The sequence below is a fragment of the Labeo rohita genome, chromosome 1 (genome assembly GCF_022985175.1).
Source record: "Labeo rohita strain BAU-BD-2019 chromosome 1, IGBB_LRoh.1.0, whole genome shotgun sequence".
Lineage (NCBI taxonomy): Eukaryota > Metazoa > Chordata > Actinopteri > Cypriniformes > Cyprinidae > Labeo > Labeo rohita.
The window spans coordinates 44495619-44520405 of record NC_066869.1 but is presented as its reverse complement, the minus strand read 5'-3'; the positions used below and the strand labels follow the sequence as shown (position 1 = coordinate 44520405).

The 24787-nt window shown below is 34.1% G+C and overlaps 1 protein-coding gene across 1 annotated transcript in view; it reads left to right on the top strand.

The window, feature by feature from the left end:
• The window catches only part of erbb4a (erb-b2 receptor tyrosine kinase 4a), a 184333-nt gene that overhangs the window by 147470 nt on the left and 12076 nt on the right, over nt 1-24787 (top strand). Inside the window, exons 13-20 of the mRNA XM_051118003.1 lie at nt 2531-2663; nt 5408-5501; nt 6359-6513; nt 7175-7219; nt 7387-7519; nt 9659-9781; nt 9878-9976; nt 13342-13527. Of these exons, the coding sequence (XP_050973960.1) occupies nt 2531-2663; nt 5408-5501; nt 6359-6513; nt 7175-7219; nt 7387-7519; nt 9659-9781; nt 9878-9976; nt 13342-13527 (968 nt within the window). The remainder of the gene's footprint in view (nt 1-2530; nt 2664-5407; nt 5502-6358; nt 6514-7174; nt 7220-7386; nt 7520-9658; nt 9782-9877; nt 9977-13341; nt 13528-24787) is intronic.

Here is a 24787-nt window from a genome sequence, read left to right as displayed (position 1 = left end):
GCCACTAGAAATACAACAAATTTAATTGTATCTTATGATGTCTTATTGAATATTGTCATTGATATAGTGGAAAAAGAAAATCATACACTTGCAGTTCTGCTCAAGCTATGAGTAAACAGAATATTATGACATATTTTTATTCTGTTATTGTTACTCTGTGTTAACAAATTGTAAATTTATTCAAGTGTTTTTGCTTAAAAAAATGCAGTTTAATTTTACATGGCCATAATAAAGCAAGTGGTTTTGCTATTGTAACTCACATTAGTTATATATATATAAGACAGTTATTTTAGTATACAGTTATTAGAGTTAAGCTGATACAATATGTAGTCTAATATAGATGTTTTTAATGTATTGCAACTTAATATAAGTTTACATGAATGTGTTACGTGAGTGATCATGTAGTATGTACATTTGATATTTAGATATAAAACACACTACTGCTCAAAAGTTTGGGATCAGTAAGACTTTTAATGTTTTTTAAAGAAGTATCTTATGCTCATCAAGGCTGCATTTATTGGATTAAAAATACAGAAAAAAACTGTAAAACTGCAAAATGTTATTACAATATAAAATAATGTTTTTTATTTTAATATATTTTAAAATATAATTTATTCCTGTGATGCAAATATCTGAATTTTCATCAGCTGTTACTCCAGTCTTAAGTGTCACATGATCCTTCAGAAATCATTCTAATATGCTGATTTAATTAAACTTGAATTTTCAGGATCATTACTTCATTCTTCAGTGTCACATGATCCTTCAAACATCATTCTTATATATAGTGCTGTAAAAAGTTGTGCTGCAAAATATTTGTTTGGAACCTGTGATTGTTTTTTCATGATTCTTTGATAAATACCAAGTTAAAAAGATCAGCATTTATTCAAAATATAAATCTTTTCTAACAATGTAAATCTATGCTATCACTTTTTATTATTAAAAAAATGCATCACAGGTTCCAAAAAAAATATTAAGCAGCACAACTGTTTCCAGCACTGTATATTAGAATGATGTTTGAAGGATCATGTGACACTGAAGAATGGAGTAATGATTCTGAAAATTCAAATTTAATTAAAGATATAAACAAAATTTAAATGTATGTTAATATAAAAAACGTTGTTTTACATCATAAAAATATTTCACCATATTACATTTCTGTATTCTTGATCAAATGAACAGCCTTGATGAGCATAAGAAACATATTTAAAAACCATTAAACCAGCAAATCTTACTGATCCCAAACTTTTGAGCAACAGTGTACATACCACACATACAGTACATATCACTGATAAACACTACTGTTTTGGATCAGTAAGATTTTGTGATGAAATTAATACTTCTATTCAGATATGATGCATTATATTGATCAGAAATGATAGTAAAGACATTTATAATCTAAATAAACATTTCTACTTTAAATAAATTATGTTCTTTTGAACTTTTTTATTAATTAAAGAATCTTTAAAAATGGATTCCACAAAAAATATTAAGCAGCATAACTGCTTTCAACATTTATAATAGTAAGAAATGTTTCTTGAGCAGCAAATCAGCATATTAGAATGATTTCTGAAGAATCATGTGACTTTGAAGACTGGAGTAATAATGCTGAAAATTCAGCTTTGCATCACAAAAATAAATTACATTTTAGAATATATTCAAATAGAAAACTGTTGTTTTAAATTGTAAAACTTTTTTACAATATTACTGTTTTTACTGTATTTTTTTCATCAAATAAATGCAGCCTTGATAAGCATAAGAAAAAAAAAATCTCAATACTCTCACTACTTTAGCTCAAAAATGTGGCTTTTTTTATCATATACACACCCACAGAGCTCTAATATTTGTTTAACTGTCTATCCCACAAACTGAGTCTGTCATTGAAGACTAGCCTATAAACTGGAAATAGGCCACTGAAGTAAGATGTTACTTGTGAAAGTTAAACTTGTGGGGCTAATGAAAACGTTAACAGACGGAGAGCCATTTCCAGTGCACACCGCCAAGCTGGATGTAATTAGTGTGATAATAAGTCTGTAACGTGAGGGATCAATGGCTCTGTTAGCAGGCTCATTCATTAGCCTCTTTTCCACACCATCGATCAAAGCGACTGATCTACGCAACTGACCAACAGCCCAGACAGATGCCCACACTGTTTCCACACACATGCAGTGTGTTTATTAATGAAGAACAATGTTTTGCAAAACCTATTAAGGAGGAATAATCTCTGTCATATGTGGCTGGGGAATTTAAAACATAGACTGTTTTTAAGGTAAAATAACACTGTCACAAGTACTAACAAAACCATTACGTGTCAAGAATTATTTGTAGTAATAGAATTAATGTAATAGCTATTGTAACTAATAGCTAAATAGTAGCCTTTTAAAGCATGTCAAGAAACTTGACAAGCTTTTGGAAGGCCATTTGAGTAATGAATATTTCATGAATATCATGGAGACATTGGAGACATCTAAGTTCCAAATGAATGAACTAATTGCAGTGTTTTCTTTCTGTTTGTGCCTGTGTTTTTTTCCAGCTAAAGAGCTGATGGTTTGTGATCCGTTGTGTTCAGAGGAAGGATGTTGGGGTCCCGGTCCAGACCAATGTCTCTCGTGCAAATACTTCAGCCGAGGAAGAACATGTGTCAAGTCCTGTAACCTGTATTATGGGTATGTGCACAAACAAATCTTTTGAGGTAGAACTTGTTTTTCATCAAAGTTCTTGTTTTTCTTTAAATAAAAAAAATTAAAGTAAATAAAAAAAAAAAAATCAAAACACTTTAGCTTGCAGTTGCTTTAGTGTGAATGTGTTTTTCAAATGCAGATTTGTTCAGACGGGCCGCTGGCTCTAAAGATATATCTGCAGTATGACTATCATGATCAGACTATCAAGATCAAGGGATCAAAATGCTTTTAATGCTATTTATAACTCAAAGGAATAGACAGACTCCCATGCTTTTCTGGCAGGCTGAAAGAAAATAACATGGAGACTTGGAAACAGGCTTTGAAATGAGCAGGCAAAATGTCCAATGCTATCTTTTGTTTGCACATGCCATATATATGTTTGTGGCATTCAAGAATGAGTAAAGAATGGATTAGTTTACTTCCAGAATAAAATTTCCTGATAATTTACTCACCCCATGTTATCTAAAATGTTCATATTTTTCTGTCGAAAAGAAAATAAGGTTTTTGAGGGAAATGTTCCAGGATTTTTCTCCATATAGTGGACTTCGATGGGAGCCAGTGGGTTAAAGATCAAAATTACAGTTTCAATGCAGCTTCAAAGGGCTCTACACGATTCCAGTGAAGTAATAAGTGACGTATCTAGTGAAACGATTGGTCATTTCATATATGTTATAATCACAAATGCTCATCTCGCACTAGCTCGACTTCATGCATAAAGTAGTCATGTTGGAAAGGTAACGCATGACATAGGTGGAAGTACTGAGCCAGTGTTTACAAAGTGAACAGGCAAAAAAAAGTCAAACACTGTTTACAAAAAAAAGGCAAAACAATGATGTTGAAGTTGGAGATGTTGGAGTGTTGGAGTTTTTCACCCTGACCTAACTTTTTGAACCGAAGTACACAGACGAATAACTAACCAAGCGTTGCCTTTCCAACGTGATTATGTAATTTGTGAATTCGTGGATGTGCATTGCAGAGCTAGTTTAATAGGGTACAACAGGGCTAAATGTGCCCCGTAAAAGGTAAAAATCTAAACCAGACTAGATGGCACAAAAATGTGGCATAGCACTTTCCAAAACATTCGTTTTTCAAGATGCACATGCATATTTGTTTGATCATTAACGCGATCATGCGCAGCGGCACAAAATTAATTCTGTGCTTACTTGATGTAACATTTTATGTTTTTAAAATGTTGTAGATTTAAGTAGCAAATGAGAATTGCTAAAATGAATGTATATATTTTGAGACAAAGGTTTTCTTTATGAATTTCAGTTTTGTTTAACAGTTTTTAAATAACAAAAGAATATGTAAAAGTATGGTATTTGGGGTACAAAGCTGTTGGGGCTAAATGTGCACAGTAATCACCATGATAATTAATAGAAGGCTGACTTTTCCATTTGTTGACATGACATTGTTAGATTCAGATGGTAAATATCTTATGTTATGTTGGGTGTCCATATTAGAGATATTCACCATGTTTAGAATGAAACCATCATATGCTATTAATTATATCATATAATAAAATATCATTTGTTGTTTTTACTGTAAATATATATACAATTATTATTGGATCTCCTTCAATACTTTCAGAATCTTTACTTATTAAAATGATTTTGTTTATGTATTTTAAAATACATTTTTTATATTAACATATTTTAATGACAGTATATTTATTGAACAAAAAGTAATTCTATTATTTATCAAAATAAGCAGAAAATAGTACAAACTTTGCTAAAGTGATTGTTTTGAACAAGTATTAACTCCTTCAAAAAAACAACAAAATTATTAGCTTAAGTATTTGTATTAATACCGTGTGCCTTTTACCCTGTGTGAGGGGTAAATACAATGTAAAATACAACGTATACAACAAATACAACATTGTTCAATACATCATATATATTTTTTCTGCAATTATACATTTTAGTTGCAGTAAATAGCACATTTTTTCTTAATGTGGGCCTGTAGCCCTATTGTACCCTATATACATTTTTATTTAATTTTTTTTTTTTAGAAAATGACCAATCATTTTGTTAGATAAGACCCTTATTCCTTGGCTGGGATTATGTAGAGCCCTTTGAAGCTGCATTGAAACTATGATTTGGACCTTCAGCCCGTTGACTCCCATTTAAGTCCACTATGTGGAGAAAAATCCTAAAATGAAATGGTAATAATTTGAATTCAGGATTACAAAGATTGAGATGCTGCCCTAACAAATGAACCTCTTTTAGAGCAAAAACATTTTTAAACTTATATATACAGATAGAGACTCATGCATTGGCTGGGTGGTGTTTGGTGTGGAATGAAACCTGCGGTGTCCCTTTTTTAGTACTTATATTGTTGGTATGAGGTTTGATTTCTTCACATCTTAGACACTGCCTTCAGGTCTTCATCGACTTTTGTTCTTTGCTCATTGGAAACTGTTTTCGAATACTCTCAATGAAACTATCACAGCAGAAACAAATGAGATTCGTATTGACAGCTCCTTAAGCTGTTTCCACTTTCATGGATTTGTATTGCTTTTCTTGTATGTCTGTTTAGTTAATTGACCTAGATTTGGCTTTACTCACAGCACCCCCTGGTCAGTGTGTACAAAGGCCTGTAATACCATGCAAACAGTGCATATTTGTCAAACAAACATGTTTTTATGGCATATACTTGTTTTTAAAAATGTACACTAGAATGTATTAGACTAGAGTGGCTTATAACAAATTGTTCTCTATCTGTTCTAGGGATGTTCGAGAGTATGCCAATGGCTCGGTTTGTGTTGAGTGTGACAGCCAGTGTGAAAAAGCCGGAGAGAAAAGTTTGACCTGCCATGGCCCGGTATGAACCTAAAAGCCATCTGAGACTATTTTCATTACTGGATTTTGTTTTTGCTTTAATTAAAACTTAATAACCTTGATGCGGAACAACAAAAAAACCCTTAGATTTCTGACAGACTCGATTGCGTCCTCATCTCATCATAACTCCAGACTGCATATAACGTGAAACGGAGTGATATTGATTAGAAACAAATTAAGCTATCCACTTACAGTCTCAAAATTAAATCCTGTCTGTAGCCTCATTCAAAATGTATCATCCTCAGACCGTATCAGATGATGCAAGGCTTGGCTAACCATGCTGTATCATGCAGTTGCATATTACTGATGCAAAGAGGTTGTTTATTAGTGGTGTTTACCTTTAATATATATTTTTTTGAAAGTATTAAACTCTAGTGCATAGCATGTCCCAAATATCCTGCATCAGTGTTATAAATATGAATTTTACTTAAAGTAATGTCTTAAAAAAAAAAAAAAAGAGGAGTGCTGCTACTTTCCTTAACAATTGGACTTAACGATTTTTGTTTTTAGGACGGTAAAAGAGGTGGTAAAAAAAAGAAAAAAAAAAAAAAGAAAAAAGCCATAGATTTGCACTGCTGTTCAAAAGTTCAAAATTTTGTTTTGTTTTATTTTATTTTATTTTATTTTAAGGATCTATGAATATAAAAGTCCTTTAGAACTTCATAAGATATTTTATGTTAGGAAAAGCATAAGGATACAAAATAATTGATGCGTCCTTGAAATGATATTACTGTGCTTGTTTTATTAAATGTTTCCTTTCCACTTTTAATACTGTGCTTTAGTCTCCTGAGACACTTTTCATTTCCTAATCTTCCATCGTTCTCTCATCTCCCATTACAGGGTCCAGATCACTGTGTGAAGTGCTTGAATCTCAAAGATGGACCCAACTGTGTGGAGAAATGCCCTGATGGTCTGCAGGGAGCAAACAGCTTCATCTTCAAATATGCTGAGACCAACAACGAGTGCCATCCCTGCCACCCCAACTGCACCCAGGGGTATGACTGTTTGCTTGTGTTTGCACTTAAATCTATTTGTAAGCTTCTTTCCCTTCTTTAACTGCATCAAACACAATATGCCCAGAGCACTAACCTAATTGCCCATGCGGGTAAAGCCGTCGTGGTTACCACTTTCAGTCTTAGACACTTGGGCCTCAGGGATTTGAGAGCAGAGAAAACAGGTTCCTGACTTCCTAGATCAGTGGTTCACAATTGGTTTTGCTGCAGGACCCAGATTTTACACTGGACATCAGGTTCAGCTAAAACCTAAGAATATGCCAAATTATTAACATAGCTTGAGTAGATTTGTAATTCTAACAGTCTCCATGGGAGTAAAAGTCACGTTAAGGGTTTCATGGAAAATATAAGAAATTCTATTTTTTATTTATTTATTTTTTTTAGTTTTAATTTAATATATGCATATTCAATTTTAACCAATTTTACTGTTAGTATTATTTTTTTAATTGTAACATTTTCATTACATTGAAACCTATTTTCTCATAAATCAACACAACCGTAAAGTATGTGCCTATTAGGAGTTTTAGGATTGTCTACTCATTTTGTTGCAATAATATGTCTATAATATATCTATCAATATATCTGTTGCAGTGTAACACAGATTTATTCATTAGAAATTATTATATAATTTTCTGTGTTGCAGTTGTACTGGACCCAGGGTACAAGACTGTACTGGCATGTTGGACAGGTAAGATTTTGCACAAATGCAGCTTTTGCCTAGGGCAATTTACAAAAAAAAAAAAAAATATGCACAAAAAGAGTATTTGAAAAAATTAAATTAAATAATTACATTTTAATAATTAATTTTAATTTAATTTAAACGTACAACTTATTTATTGTCCTACGATCTTCCAGGACTCCTCTGATTGCAGCTGGGTTAATTGGGGGTCTCTTTGTGATGGTCATCATAGCTCTGGGTGTGGCCGTTTACATCCGTCGAAAGAGCATTAAGAAAAAGAGGGCATTACGCCGTTTCCTGGAGACTGAGGTGAGAGTGGCCTGTTCTCATATAAGTTTGCTTAAATCAGTAAGCACCGACTCTAACAGAAACATTCCATACATTATGCATCATATCTTCTGTCTGTCACATTGCATCAAAATCCTTCCCTGTCCACAGCTTTTTTATTCGTTTCGTTTCTTGAGCTGCATGCTTAAAAATTCCCCAGCACACAGCCCATAAAGTATTCAACGGAGGACCTTCCTTAAATGCGTGGCAGGTTTGTTGGGTTAATGCATAGCCTTGTTGCCCTGAATGACTGTGCAGCCTATTAAAAAACATGGCCTGTCTGTGCTGGTTTGGATAATTTACAGGTGGAACATCAGTGTTATAGACAGCTGTCAGCCTGAGAAGATGCCCGGTACCCAAAAGCTGACAGAGACACTCACGCACTAGAATCCTGAAATCCGTTTTAGCAAACCTGAGGCCTCTGTTCAAGCAGAAAGTGGTGTAATTCTGCCAAGAAGAAGATAAGGGGAGATCTAGACCACCCAGTGTTAAAAAAAAAAAAAAAAAAAAAAAAAAAAAAAAATGTGCATTACTCTCTTTTTTTTTTATTTGCTTAAATGAGTTAAAATTCTGTTGATAAAGTTATGTTAAACCTGAAACATTCCTTAAAGCTTTATAAAAATATTGATCTACTTATACACTCTCCTTTTACATAAAAAAAAACAAACAAACAAACAAACAAACAAAAAAAACTGTTATTTGTTTGACAGATGTTCCATTTCAGCACCACAGAGATGGACAGCTCCCTCTAATGCTCAGTCTGAATGCTGGATTTCAGCACCACAGAGATGGACAGCTCCACATTGTGTGTGTTCATGCTGCATTTCTATAAAACAAAGTGACAGCCTTTCATTCTGTGCTGTGATTGGGCACTTAAATTAGCAGTTAGTCCTGAATAATGGGTAACCACAATTACACATATACAGATTGTTAAAATGACACTATAAAAATGTCTTTTCCATTACCTAAGATTGAAAGTGCTGAGTGGACTGTTTGTATAGGGTGTGCTGGGAGATTCCTCCTTCTCTTTCACATAAATTAGAACAGTGCATCCAAGGACTAAAGACTATTATTTTAGCTGCTATCAAGGGTTTAAATTCTCAGTTTAGGAAAACAATAACCAAGCTGTCATTTAGCAAATACTTTTTCAAAGCAATTTATTAGGTGCACTTATTACAGGGACAATTCCCTTGGAGAAACCTGGTGTTAAAGGAATAGTTCACCCCAAATATAATCATTCATTCTACTCCATAACTGAGTAAATTGTTGTTGCATAACTTTTTAATAATAATTATAATAATAATAATAATCATTATTATTATTATTATTATACTTTTTTACAATTTAATAATTTACAATTATTTTATTTTATTTTATTTTATTTTATTTTATTTTATTTTATTTTATTTTATTTTATTTTATTTTGATGTTTACCATTTTAGCAATCTAGTTGTGTCAGTAGGAACAGAATACGTTTGGACATTAAACAATTTTGGAATAGTATAAAAAAATTGTAAATAATGGTAGAATGTATTAAATTTATTTACTTTACGTTTTCCAGTTATAGGCTTAATAATAGTAGCTTATGGATCAACTTTAATGGACTTTCAACCTGCAGTCTTTTGGTTTCCTGTCAGATCCAAAACCCCTGCACCACACCACTGTGTTTACATTAATAATAATTAACATTTTCAATTCCCAGTGCTCATATAAACTAAAAAACACTGGCTTTTATCGTATGCAGGTCTGAAATCTGTTTATTATAAACATAAGCTACTGAACAAGTCCAAGAATGCCATATACACACTTCAAACCACCTCCAGCCCTAATGAAACTACAAATGCCGCTTTGCGTTAAGCAATTATGTCTCTATACATCTTTTTCAACCTTTCCCTCTTCTCTACCCCTCTCATCTTCACCAGCTTGGTTCCCTTCACAACTGTTTACTCTCTAAATATCCAGTAACATCTTTTTTTCCCTCCTGAGGCCTAATGACTACTGCATAAACAAACTTCATACTGAAAATATGGGTAAATGTAACTTCTAAGAGCTTGTTTTGGCGCTCTATGTTTTTGTGCATTCAAAAGTTGTGACTGATCTAAGTGTTGGTTGTTCAAGCAGTTGGTGGAGCCGTTGACACCCAGTGGTACAGCACCAAACCAAGCTCAGCTGCGAATATTGAAGGAAACGGAGCTCAAGAGAGTCAAGATTCTGGGAACTGGAGCCTTTGGCATGGTCTATAAGGTAGCACTTCTACGTTTAATGTGTGTAGCTGTCAGCATTGGTTGTTTTTATATGATTTGAGGGGTTGTTGACTGATTCTGAGGTCTTCTTCATAAGGGAATCTGGGTTCCAGAAGGAGAAACTGTGAAGATTCCTGTGGCTATAAAGATACTCAATGAAAGCACTGGACCTAAAGCCAATGTGGAGTTTATGGATGTGAGTTAACTACTTTGATCTTAATAATACTACTATAAAGTGTTGTTTAAATGTCAGTTCAGCTATTAAGGTAGACATAAAATCAAACTTGATTCCATTTACGTTCTTTCCTGGTCTTAATATTGTGCACATTATTCTAATAAAAAGTTTATCCTAGTTAAATAAGAAGTGTAGCTTCCTTAAATTACCATTCAAAAGAATATTTTTTGGAAAGAAATTCATTATTTTATTCAGCAAGGATGCATTAATATTAATATTACAAAGGATTTCTGTTTTAAATAAATGCTGTCCTTTTGAACATTTTATTCATCAATGAATCCTGAAAATGAGTATCACAGCTTCCACAAAAATTGATAATAAGAAATCTTTCTTGCGCATCAATTCAGTGCATTAGACTGATTTCTGAAGGATCATGTGACAGTGAAGACTGGAGTAATGATGCTGAAAATTCAGCTTTTATCACAGCAATAAATTATATTTTGAAATATATTAGCAGAAAAAGGTTATATTAAAATGTCATAATATCTCACAATATTACTCTTTTTTACTAGATTATTGATTAAATAATTGCTTGGTAAGCATTAGTATTTTGCTTTTTTTTCATTAATATTTAAAAAAAAATTCAGTGGCTAAAGTTTTAAACAATGCCTTTCTAAAATAATAAGTAATAATAAATAAATGCTAGAGCTGTCAAATGATTAACTGTGATTAATCACAATTAATCGCATACAAAATAAAAGTTTGAGAATATATATGTGTGTACTGCATGTAATTATTACGTATGTATAATTACACACAAATTAACGTATATGTTTAAGAGAAACATATACAAAATATTTATATGTATAATATAAATTATATAAAAATTAAAATAAATACATATACTTGTAAATATTTCTTAAATATATACATGAATTTGTTTGTATTTATATATATACACATAATAATTACACAGTACACACATATATTAGGCAAACTCAAACTTTTGTTTTGTATGCGATTCATCGCGATTAATCGTTTGACGGCTAAAGATGCTAATAAATACAGAAGTTATGGCAATAATATCAATTCTGTTATTTAATTTTAATAACCACACCGCCAATTCAGATTTAGGTCTTTTTGAATATACTACAATGTAATCATATTACAGACATAAATAAATGTAGTAAACAAATGATAAGAACAGGAAGGCACGATCTGTAGAGAGAGATGAGTCCAATAACAGCACGAAGTCACATACTGTACCACACCACTCTTTTTTTCTCTCTGTCTTGCTCTCCCGAGATTCAGAGAGAGGTCAGGCTCTTTTAAAAAGCCATCAAAACGCGGCCTCATGTGTTGCAGCTGACTGCGATTGCCTGGGAATTCCTTTGTGTGCATGTTTGTGTGTTCTGTTATCTGTGCACATACATAAGCAGGCAAGATGATGCAGACCTACTCATGAAAGATTCGTATTCATCCCTGTCTCCGTTGTAAGACATAAATATTTATATGCTATATGTGCATTATGAAGGCACTTTTTTCCTGTTGAAACATACGGCTAATTGAGTGAGACAGGTCAACAGTGGCTGGCGAGGTCAGGCTCGCTAATGGAGGTTATCTTCGCTGTAGGAGGCAAGAATACAATGGCATTTGCGGAGAAACTTGTTATACCTTGTGTAGGATTTATGCTTATAGTGCTGTTATTTGCTTCAAACAAAGCTGAAAAAGTAAAGGGGTCTTATCATATATACATGTTATTTTTTTCTTAAGGTTTCTTGTAATGATAAGTCAAGGTTTTCGGCATCACGAGTTATTCTTGACCTTCTCTCTAACCTTTTGAATGAAATAGGCTGTTTATTTGCTATTTGGTACATGAAGACTTCTATTTAAACAGCCTCTTCACATGTGAAATGAGATACAACACCACAAACTGTAGATTTGCTGTCAGTTACAGTCAAGTTTGAACAATCCCGTCCCTAAATGACAGTTTTCCTGCAAAGCTGCATTACATAGACAGGTTCACAAAACACATAATATATGCATGAATATCTGTGTTTACATGGGTGCGGTGCAGTGAGCAAACTCATCGGCATGAGGAGAATTGAATGGAAAAAGAAACTATGCACAAAAATTCCTTGTTTGTTTGTGCGTGTTGGCAACAGAGAGATTTAAAAGTGAGAAAGAGGACAAAAGTTTGCAACAAGTCATTTTTGCATCTTGTTTCAATAAATGGACTAGAGAGGAAGTTACGAGATCAGAAAGTTACAGTATTTTATCATAGTAGAACTGGGAATTGCCATAGACCTCTTGATTCAACATTCAACATTACAATGGCATTTAGTGCTGATTAATATGTATTGTTGATATTGTTTTTGTTTGGGGTTTTTTTGTATTGCATTTTGTATTTTTAGACATTTTATATAATTTGTATAAAATTTTGGCTTTCATTGTCCAGTATGTTGATTTTTCTTAAAGTAATTTATTTTATTATAAAATATTTTAAATATTTAATAAAAAAAAAATGTCTTAATAAAAAGTGTAATAAAAAAAAATATAATAAATAATAAAAAAGTAATAAAAAGTGCTGTAAAAAGAAATGGTACAATTTCAAATAATTAAACTAATAATAAATTAAAACAGTGGTGTGCAGTGTTGTTGTTTTTTTCTTGTTTTATTTTTCAAATAAATAGCTTCAGAAAATACAAATAATGAAGAACAAAGATATTAGTAATAAAATCATGGAACGCAGCAAGACTTCTATATTGAAAAAAATTCAAAATCTTTTCAAAAGTTAAAATTTTAATTAGTGCTGGGCAACGATTAATCGCATTCAGAATAAAAGTTTTTGTTTATATAACGTGTATGTACTGTGCACATTTATTATGTATCTACAATGACACACAAAGAGTATATATTTTGAAAATAATAAAATGTATTTAATTTATATTATATAATAAACATTTAATATATAAACATACATTGTTTTGTTCTTAAATATATACACATGCATACATAAAAATATACACAGTGTGCACACATATATTATGTACACAAAAACTTTTATTTTGGATGCAGTTAATCATGGTTAATCGTCACCCAGCACTAATTTTAATTAAAACAGTATCTTAAAAATGCACACACGTACTTGAGGTGCTGCAAAAGACATAAAGAAGTAGTTAAAGATGACCACCTAGCATGTTTACATGTTTTCATATTTAATATTTAAAAATCGTTGGTGTGTGTATAGATTGTGTTAAGTGCAATTGTAACATCCATTAAAAGACATTTTGATTGTTTGTTGATTTGGTTGTTCAGTATCTCCAGAGAAACATTTTCATTGTGTGATTTCAACAACCTATTTTTGTTCTGTTTTTGGACACCAGGAGGCTCTGATCATGGCCAGCATGGAGCATCCTCATCTAGTGCGTCTTTTGGGGGTCTGCTTGAGTCCCACTATTCAGCTGGTAACTCAGCTCATGCCACACAGCTGCCTGTTGGACTATGTACATGAACATCAGGAGAACATCGGCTCGCAGCTGTTGCTCAACTGGTGCGTGCAGATCGCGAAGGTAAGAAGCGTTTCAGGGGTTTGTGCAACCAGTCAGACAGCATCCCTGTAAATATTGCAGACTTTTGACTTCAGTAATTGTTTTAGTATGTGCATGTATTTTAAAATGGAATAGTTTACCCAGAAACTACTTTTATGATCTACTCTGCTTTTGCTCAAAATGTTGACTCTTATTTTTTCTGTGGTGCACAAAAGGAGTTGTGTAGTAGAATGGTAATGCTGATGATGTCGAGATCATAAATGGATAGTAACCAATGTCTGTCAAGTTCCAAAAAAGGACAAAAAGTGCCATTAAAAAGACAATAAATTGGTTTATACCATGTCTGAATGTTTAATTCTGCTTGGCTCATTGATGTCTAAAGCAGGCAGAAAGCTAGATCTAATCAGCTGTAACTAATGAAAAAAAACATATTTTTTACTGTTATTTTCAAATATTGCAGTGCAAACATCAGTGTGAGGAAAAGACCAACATTTAAGTTATTATTCACTGAAAATCTTTCCCTTCAAACAATGGCTATTATGACACTTCGCTATCAAACTTTTGGAATTCAACTTCAAAAATCAAAAATCTTATTAAAATGAAATTTGATTAAGGTGTCATATGGCAAACAGGAAAATCTTTTGAGAGAATTTTCCTGTCTTAGCTACTCTAGACGAACATTGTATTGTTAAAACAATCATATGAGCCTTTCAATGGTTTACTTATTTGTACTGCACATTATGCAGCAGTAGGATACAGTATTTTAACATAAGCACACACACACACACACACACACACACACACTTCTTCTTGTGTTTTCTTTTATTTACTAAAAATGTTGATAAATAAAAAAAAAAAAAGTAGTATACAAATTCTTTGTTGGTCTGCTGCTTAATCTTATATTAAAGGGCATGCTGGGTAAATGAAGGCAACATGTATTTTAAAGGCTTCCATCAGTCTTCATTTCAGCTTGGAATTGAAAAACTGACCATCTGTGACTTTTTAACTGAGCTATTGAACACTTTATAGCCGCGTTTATTTTATGTTTTTTTTACAAATACTGAAGGAACATTTCCTTATTATTTCCTAATTTAGATGATAAAATGATAAAGAAATGTTTGAATTTGTGAACTTATGTTCAGCTATTGTTTTTGATAGTAAACTTTTAACTACTTTTGAGATTTTGGATCATCAGTTATCAAAGCTCTGTAAACATTGGTCACAGACATTTACTTTAAATTTCACCAAGCTGAAATTACTTACTAAAAACTCTCACAGATCATTTTCATGCCATTTTAAGTCTTATTTTGACATAAATAAGTGGTTAAATAAGTGTGTGAGTTACGTATTTTTTGTTTTTAAATTAGTCTTCCCATTAACGCTGATCCACAAATGTAGAATGTGCAGCAACATAGAATTTTGACAGCAAATTTTGATTTAGTCTTGGTAATAGTCTTTTGACTAACATGTCATTTTGTTTTAGTCATATTTTAGTCAAAAATTGTAGTTAAATCTGAATTTTAGTTTTAATCTAGTTTTAGATTTAGATGACTAAATCTACAGTAGATAGTCAGCAAAATCGAATGGATTTAGTTACAGTATAATGCATTTATTAAAGGAGAAGTCCATTTCCAAAACAAGACAAGACGAGCGTTTGGCATTAAAAAGTATCTAAATTGTATTATTTTTATTAAAATAACCGATCGTTTCGCTAGACAAAACCCTTCTTTCTCGGCTGGGATCGTTTACAACCACATTTGGGATCGTTTGAAGTCGTATTTAAACTGGATTTTGGAAGTTCAAAATCGGGGCACCATATCAGTCCATTATATGGAGAAAAATGCTGAAATGTTTTCACAATTTCTTTACAAATGAAGAAAGAAAGACATGAACATCTTGGATGACAAGGGGGTGAGTACATTATCTTTAAATCTTTGTTCTGGAAGTGGACTTCTCCTTTAAGCATTTCTCTAAAATTTTATTTTGACTAAAATTTCCAAACTCAAATAGGTTTCATATTAAGGTTTTATCATGACAGACAGATTTAACTGCTGTGACACGTAACATGCCTTTATATTAAAATGAAATGAAACCACTTCATTTCAATGAAACCGTGTTTGCCAGCTTATGTCCCGCCAGATAGATAAGCTACGTTACCGTTCAAATGTACGCATCTAACCTCCTAACCATGCAGCAGATTCGTTCTAAATAAATCTGTTCCCATTTTAATCTCATTTTTATTAGTTGAAGAAAATGTCAATAGATTTTCATCATAGTTTTTGTTATTCAAAACGACTTTTTGTTTCGTTATCACGGCACACTTTAGGGGGTCTGTTAAAACTCAATAGGCTCAGGGGAGGCAAGAGAGACGCGGTCCCCTGCTGTAAATGTATGTGCTGGTGTTGTTGTTGGACGTTTGTTTAGAAAAACAAGTGATTTTATTTTTTTTTTAAGTTATATTTTGTAATATTTGCATTGTTTTATTTTTGTACAACAGTTTGTTTTCTCATTCAGTATTTTGAGCACTGGCTTCCTTTGCTTCCTCGGAGGAAACAACCCTGATATGTAATTTTATTTAAATAACGCATAGCCAGAGAAGTAATGGAAAAGTCATTGGGGATTCTGTGCTTGCATGTCTGTGTTGTATTTCACTGTATTCATGTTTAAGTTACCTCTGTTCCACCACCGTAGAAACGGTCGTTTAATCTGTCTGTTTAAATGGATTGGCTGAGTTCAAGAGATGGGTGCTGGTTTGTTGTAACTCAGAGCTTTGGGCTTTGGCTTAATGGCACCTATTAATCAGGTTGTAGGTTGAGCAAAGCGCTCGACAACCTTGCCTATTTCTGCCCTGGAATTCTGTTGGTGACACAGACCCGCTGCTAGAGGTTTTCCCGGTCACGCTGTGAAAAGTGAAAATGCTCTTACCGGCCAAACTCTCATTGAGCTGCCAAACTGCTCCTGCACGCAGTGAAATAATGACCTCGGCATGAGGATGAGATTACACTCATTATGAGGTGATGTATTTAAAGCAGGTTACGTGCCTCAGTTCTTAAATGAAATGTTAACCGGTGTGAATCCACATTACAGTAATCACATTGGCAGGTTCAGTCTGCCAAGCAATAGCAACTCCTCGACCATTTTTAGTTGACCAATCAGCAGCAGCAGCGTTAACCCCCTATGCACTGTAGGTATGACAGTAGGCAGACCTCCAACACACAAGCATCTCTCCCAGCATGCTTTGATCACCATCAGCAGCTCAGTACTGTGCCTGCAGTTGTTCTTTTACCGTGCAAGAAAGAGTTGCAATGATGCAAATGTTATAATTGATATTTTCCACCGACAGTATTACAGAGCTATTCATAATTTTCCAAAAACATAATTTTTCTTATGCATAATAAGGCATTTTCTGTAATTCTGTTTCTTTTTGTCTGGCATTATGCGCACTGTCTCTGTGAAACATGTTAGAAACCCCTCATCAGAAATTTCTCATTGTGCCGAAGGGATCTTCTTCCAAGATTCCCTCTTTTGCATACTGTGTGGGTTCTCCTGAGATTCAGGATTAGAAAACCAGTGTATATTGTGAATACCTCGGTGTAATTTCCCTGCACAAATGGCTTTCTCTTGCTGCAGGCGTATCTCCTTTGGCCTCATTAAATGAGCTTCAGGTCCCACAAACCTCTTATTCACTTCATCTTTCATTCATCTACTGTTTTTCTATGAAGAATTCAAATGAGAATCTTACCTTGGTTTCTATGATATATTTGCATACAGGTAAACCTACTGTTGTTGACTTTTGTTTTTTTTTTTGTTTTTTTTTGTGCAAAGCAGTAATGTCTTATGGCTTTCCAGATTGATTCCCATAAGAATGATTTGCTAGATGTGCTGTCAACATATACTTTCCATATTTAATCATGAAAGGGACTCTTCTGGGTCTTTGCACTTAACAACGATTAACCGAATAACTGTATTCCAGTATGTTCATGATTCAAATGCTTTTACAAATGTTTACTTTACATTTCTGAATGAATCTGTGTTTAATTTCAAAGTATTTCTCCTAAAGTTGTTAAGGGCAAATAAGAGTACAGATAAATGAGAACACTTTATTTTAAGGATCAATTCTCACTATTACCTAGTTGCTTATAAGCATGCATATCACTAGCATATTTGCTGTTTATTAGTACTTATAAAGCACATATTAATGCCTTATTCTGCATGGTCATATTTCATGTCCCTCAATCCACCCCACACCTAAACTTAACTAATTTACTAACTATTAATAAGCAGCAAATAATAAGTTTGTTCAGGAAAACTTTTAATAGTGAATATGCGTTATTGTATTTCCTATTCTAAAGTGTTACCTTTTATATTTTAGTTTTAATCATTTTCATAATGTGCTTTTGACATTATTATTATATTTTTAAATATTTCTTTTCAGCTGTTAATTTGTTTATTTCGGTTGTAGTTTTTAATGGTCTTAGTCTTTTAAGTTCAACAAATAAATATTATATTAAATACGTCAAATATATAAATTGATGCGAAAAACTTAAGTAATATCTGACTTAGGATTGCAAAGTTATCTTGGCAAATCTGATCACAGTTGAAGACTTTTAGATTGCTTCTAAAATTGCAAAACACAGTCCATTTGTTGTCCATTTAATTTTATTAGCTTTTGGGAGAAACAACTGATTATGTATTTACTATATAATATTTCAAAATCAAAAGCAGCACTGAGAAATCAGACTAAAAAAAAAAAACATTTTAACAGTCACTATGACTAATAAAACATTTAATAATGTTAATTTATCTACAAATATGTTAGAAAACATTTCAGCATTTTATTGATCTAAACATGAGAAAATGTACTTGTACACTTTATGAATGAACACCTACAAATACTAATGACATCAGGTTGGTTAGAGGGTCGCAGGAGCAAATATACCAACGTATTCTGCTCAGCTGAAGTATCATACAGGTAATGTGGTTTCTAACAGATTAGAGGAACTGCTAAACGAGATTTCCCATGAGCCTCTTAGAATGACTCCCTAATGGGTGTGTAAATGTGTGTTTGTCTGTTACACAGTAAGATTTCATCTGTAGAGTTTGGGGTTGTAAGCTGTTGACACCACTAGTGACACTGGGCTTAATTTGTAGTTAATTGCAGTTTGTAATGGGATCGAAAAGCCAAGGCCATGTCAGCTGGAGTGTCACTGAAATTGTAGCCATTACCAGAAACGAAACATGGAAATTAATGGCATTCTGGTTTAATTTGCACCTTCATCTTTTCCATGGCATTTAATCTTAGCCTCTCCTTCTCCTGGGACTACAAGAAATGTGAGAGAGGTTCTTGAACCTTTCATTACAGCCTACAATTACTCTCTAACGTTTCTCAAAATCAAGCGGTAATAATTTCTCACATCCCCCTTTGTGTACCTTTTGGTAATGAACTCAAAGAACACAACTATACAAACCAGTTTAAAGCATTAGATAATAGGTAATGTATGATGACTTACACTATACGAAGTAAAGGTTCTTTATTGGCATCACTGGTTCCTTGAAGAACCTTGAACATCCATGGAACCTTTCAAATGCAGAAAAGTCAAAAAAGGTTCTTTAGATTTTTTTAAGATGTTCTTCAAAATATGTCTATTTATTTATTTAGTTAACAATAATTTAAATGAATCAAGTAATTTTTTTTTTTTTTTTTTTTTTTTTTTTTTATGTAATTTTCAAGGTTTATTTTGAGGTAACTCTACTAACCATGAGCTGAAGTTTTGGTATTGTAATATTAATAGCCACATTTTCTCTTTCCTTTTATATTTGTTTCTTCCTTCTCAAAAAAAAAAAAAAAAAAAAAAATCAGAGCTACTTTGTGATATTTACTCTCCTAAATATCAAAAAGATTTATTGTTTTATTACCTGAGTGGTGACATTTTAGCAGATGCCATGAGAGGAGGCAGTGGGACGCTCTGGGTATAGAGGCGTTCACCTCTGCTCTTCAGATCTGGCCAGTCTTTTTGGTCAAATCTGGCCAGCCATAATCCCGAAAACTTTGTAGAAATAGATATTGGCTTAAATGAGTCTTTCTTTCTATGCTTTGTCATTTTTGTGTTTCTTTTCACCCGTTCAGTTTTGTGTTTTACATTGGTGAGCTACATTGTTTCATCACGTTCTGATTGTGTAAAGTAAGCTGTATCATATCCAGTAAATCTGTTTCTCTCAAGAACTATTGTACTGTTAGATTAGTGCCCTACTGGGCCTCCGAAACAGTGTGTTGCTGTTCAGTATAAGTGTCATTTGAGACCCGTCCAGATGATGGACAATCTTACTGCTATGTGGCAGAGACAGAACTCACAATGTCTCTGGAAAACAATGTTATGCTTCAGGAGACTCCACAGGGAGATTTTCATACTTATATTGCCATTGCACAGTTTCAGTATGTCGAGTCTATTAGTGCAGTTTCTGTATTATTCATGCATGTTTAGGGGATACACTGGCTCTTAGTGCCATCTTTGTGTTTGAGATTTGCAAACATGTTTGTTTGTGAGTAACTGCACATGGAAACCCAAACAAAACAAGTGGGTATGCACATAGGATGATTTTAGTGTTTTCAGACTTTTTTGTGTCCTGTAGTTGACCACTGTATCCACCATACGGTGACATATAACTTGTGTTTCTGTTAATTCCAGAATCTGAGGGTGCACAAAAATCAATATACTGTATTGAAAAAAAAATCGCATTTAAAGTTGTTTAAAAGAAGTTCTTAGCGATGCATATTACTAATCAGAAATTATGTTTTGATATGTTTATGTTAGGAAATGTACAAAATGTCTTCATGGAACATGATCTTTACTTAATATCCTAAGGATTTTTGGCATAAAAGATAAGTCAATATTTTTGGCTATCGCTACAAATATACCCATGCTACTTAAGACTGGTTTTGTGGTCCAGGCTCACATATAGTACATAAGCTTACTATTAATTGCATTTAATGAAATTTACAGTAAAATACTACCAAAATTATGATTTTTGAAAGTGAAAAAAGTCTGCGTTGGATAATTTACAGTAAAAAAAAAGAAAAAAAAAAAAGAAAGAAAGAAAAAAAAACTGTTTCTTAGGTTTTGCTTGTGACTTACATACATTAGGGTTTTTCTTACATCAGCAATCTGTAATTTTTGTATATTTGGTAAATTTGTTTAGTTTTGGCACCAATGATTTAGTTTGATGTCTAATATAGCTGTAGTTAGAGGAAATAAATATATTTGCCTTGATTTATATGATCATGAAGAACATCCGCAGTTATTTATTAGTTTATTTTTGTAAGTGTTTAATAGTAATATAGTCTGAAACGTCAACCATGCTAGTAGAAACTAGAAAGATTCTAGCATTATCGCAGAGATAAGCTAGGCATTTACGAGCAAAATTAAAGGATAAATAAATAATAATTCAATAACGACTGAGTCTTTTTGACTTCGTCGGAATTTTAAGTGTGTAAATATTTCAGTTCATAAAAGAAACTTCTAATTAAATGGAGCAGTATTTGTTTTAATCATTTTTTTCCATTTTGGAGTTTCATTATTTTCCCCAAATTGAGAGATGCTGCCTTGAAGACATGTCAGAATGATTGCATTTTTGAGACGTTTGAACAGAATGTCATAACTACTGGAAAGCTCTTTTTAAATGAAGAATTTGAGGTTTATTAATTCATATTATATATGTCTTTGTACTCTTCTTGAAAATTGTAATATAGTTAGAAAGTAAAACCAGTTTTAATAACCAGTTTATGCAGTGACAGGCTTGTGCAGCAACCATATTGCCCAACGTTCTCTTTGGCTGCATGATAATGATAGCATGCATGCCTTTGATTGTAACTTTTGAGCACATTTTTGAATATATATCATAGGTTTCTATATGTCCTTGCGGTATGTTTTATACCAGTCACCTCTGTCACTTTCTATTCCCATCGTGATGCTGAGTATGGCTTCTCTCTCGTTCCAGCCCAATTCCTCTTTCTACCCTTGTCAGCATTATTGTCCACAGAATTAAGCATGCTTTCACCATAGCGCCTTGTTGTTTTTTCCCCCCTTTTTTTCTTACACTCTCTAATTAGTTCCAAGTAATCAAGTGAGTCTAATTTTTGTTATTTGCCTATCCGGAGGCGAGAATATGTTGTAATAGGGCACCGAGGGACCCTCTTTCCTTCCGTTCCACAGAAACTTTAACCTTTATTAATGCACACATAAAAGCTGGTGCATAAAAGAGTGAGATGAGGAGACGCTCTATGAATGCCCCCGAATGCACCTCACGCCGGCATTAAGTCTCGCTCCCTGGATCGGCATGCAGATGGCTTGTTATGCTAAATGCAGGCGGCGTTTTGATTAGGTTACTCCTACTTTCATCTGGGTGCTCTCAAACAGTGGACACAAAGGACTGCTCTTTGCTGCCTGTTTTATCTATGCGGCCTCTCTCTCTCTTTTTCTTTAAGTGAAGTTAAAGGTCTGAATATACAGAAAGCTCAAGGCCTCTAAAAGCAATGAATGCTTCTAGAAATGCACAGCAACATCCAAGAAAGGCTATAATAACTTGAGAAAGCTATTCATTAGCATTCCCGTTCATCTCAGTGGCAGTAGCTTGGTTGGCAAATAACCATCTAAAAGTTAACACCTTGGCAACAACCACAGTTATAATATATTTATACATTACACCTAGATCCATACTAGCGGAAGCTACAGAAATGTGGAAATTTTTCATTATAAAGCTTGGAAGAGCCAGGACATTTTGTAATATAACTCAGATTGTCTAAAAGAAGAAAGTCGTATACACCTAGGATGGCTTGGGGGTGATTAAATAATGGGGTAGTGTTCATTTTTTACAATTCATCATTTACCGTATCATTACCTCTACAGTGAATGGGTGCCATCAGAATGAGAGTCCAAACAGCTGATTAAAAAAGTATAATCCACAAGTAATCCACATAACTCCAGTCCATCAGTTAACAAAAACATGTTTTTAAGAAAAAAATCCATCATTAAGACATTTAGCCAACATTGTTAACAAATATCAGTAATAAATAATACATGTTTCAGATAGTAGACCAATCAGCCAACGCGGTACAAATAAACACCATTCTTATTGCATGTATTTATTTGGCTACTCTAAGAGAGCTAGCATGGAGCTACGCCAATGCAATTACAGTGCAGTGAAATGAAAGTGTATTTAAAACAGATTACTTCTGGGACTGGACAGTCAATCAGTGGAAATGTTGATTACTACAAACCTCAGCATACCTGAGCCAAGTAGTGTTCATTCTGTCCTGTATCTATTTAAAAGAATTAGAAATCCATGGAGCGTGTAAGACATTAAACACTTGATCCTTCAGTACTAAAGCAATGGTCATGGCGCACAGGAAGAGCGGAACGAGCCTGAGGGAATGAATTTCTGTTTAATGGTTAATAAAAAAGAAATGGATGGTTTGTAAGACTATGGAAAGATGCTGCTCATTTAGAATAGTGCTGTGTAATTTATCCTATGAGAGATGCTGGGCTTGCACTGCTGTTGACACAGTTATGATTTGGACTGTGTATGTTTTATTGCTGTTAAGTGACTGGATAATGTGCATATTATTCATGCCAAATTAGAGAATAAACAGTTAGAAGTGGGGACAGGGACATCTAAAGCCAAGTTCTACATTTTAAATAGTTCTGTTTGTAAAAGAGTGACAAAAGGGTCATGAAAATAAATAATTAAAATCTAAAGTTCTTTCATAATAAAACAGCTTGATCTACAAAGTAAACCTACTATAGTTTTCAGTTATAATAATTTAAAACAGAAAACTGCTTTTATAAACGGTAATATTATTTCACAGAAGTAGTGTTTTAAAGGGTTTGTAAACAAGAAATGTTTGAAAATGTATCAGGATACAGTTTTATGCAAAAGTTTGGGAACCCCTTGCATGATCTGTAAAAAATGTGAATAATTTTAACAAAATAAGAGAATGTTATTTTTGTAGTACTGTCTATTTTACATAAAAAATGTTTACATGTACTCCACAAGTCCAAAAAATAGCTGAAATTATTAAAATAACCCCCTTCAAAACTATTATTGTAACACAACTATTAAAAAAAGTTCAAACATTCACTGATGCTCCAGAAGGAAACATGATGTATTAAGAGCCGGGGGGGTGAAAACTTTTTGAATTTGAAGATCAAGGTAAATTGTACTTCCGGCAAACATGCAAGTATATTCTGTTGCTTCCGAAGGGCAGTACTAAATGGAAAAAAAAGTTATATTTCAACAAAATAAGAAAAATTGGAAGGAAATCTCCATCCTGTTCAAAAGTTCTTGATGCATCATGTTTCCTTCTGGAGCACCAGTGAATGTTTGAACCTTTTCTAATGTTTTTGTGAAATTGTGAAAAGATGGATCTCTAAACCATACAGTCACTGCTGGAAAGGGTTCAAATATGCAAAAAGATGCTGGAAAACTGAAGAATCTGCAGGACCTGGAGAATTTTTCTGAAGAACAGTGCTCAGTTTAACTGTTGTGACGAGTCGACTGCCTCCCCCCCCCTTATTGTCAGCTGCACCCCGTCGGTAATCGCCGCCCTTCACCAGGCTCCCGACGGGAGTGGGCGTGTGGGAGGAGGAGGGGCGCCGAAACATCCAGGTCTGGCGGCGTGTGATGAGGCACACCTGATGTGAATGAAGCCTCATCACCGCCGCTGTTAAAATGCCGAGCGCGCCTCTCCTCGGGAGACCGGTCTCTTCCCCGTGCATGCACGCTGGTGTCCTCGTGGGTCCAGGAAGGGGTGAAGAGGGAACCAGCGCCGCAGGACGAGTTGCCGGACCCCGCGGGTCCGGATGAGGACCGCACCCGTAACGGCTGACGGGCCAGGATGCCGGGCCGTGTTATCCCCCAGAAGCGCCGCGTAGGTGGAGGAGGACGATGCCGCTAGAGAAGCCGCCGCCCCTCGCACCCCGGACCTGAGCGGGGAGCGCGTGCGGCCGCCGGACTCCGCCCCTTACCTGGACCCTTCCCTTTTGGAACACTACCCCTCCTTCACGGAACCCCGTCACTTCGAGGACACCAGATCCCCCTTTTGTTTTTGACACTTTTTCCCCCTTTTTGGACACTTTGTTTTATTGTTTAATAAAAGCCTCTCCGAGGCCTGACGTCACGCCCACTGTGTCTGTCGCTTTGCTCCGCCCCCGTGACAAGTGGTGGAGAATGCAGGCGTGGGCGGAGCTTAGGCAGCGCAGTGGGAATCACCTGGTGACGTCACCCC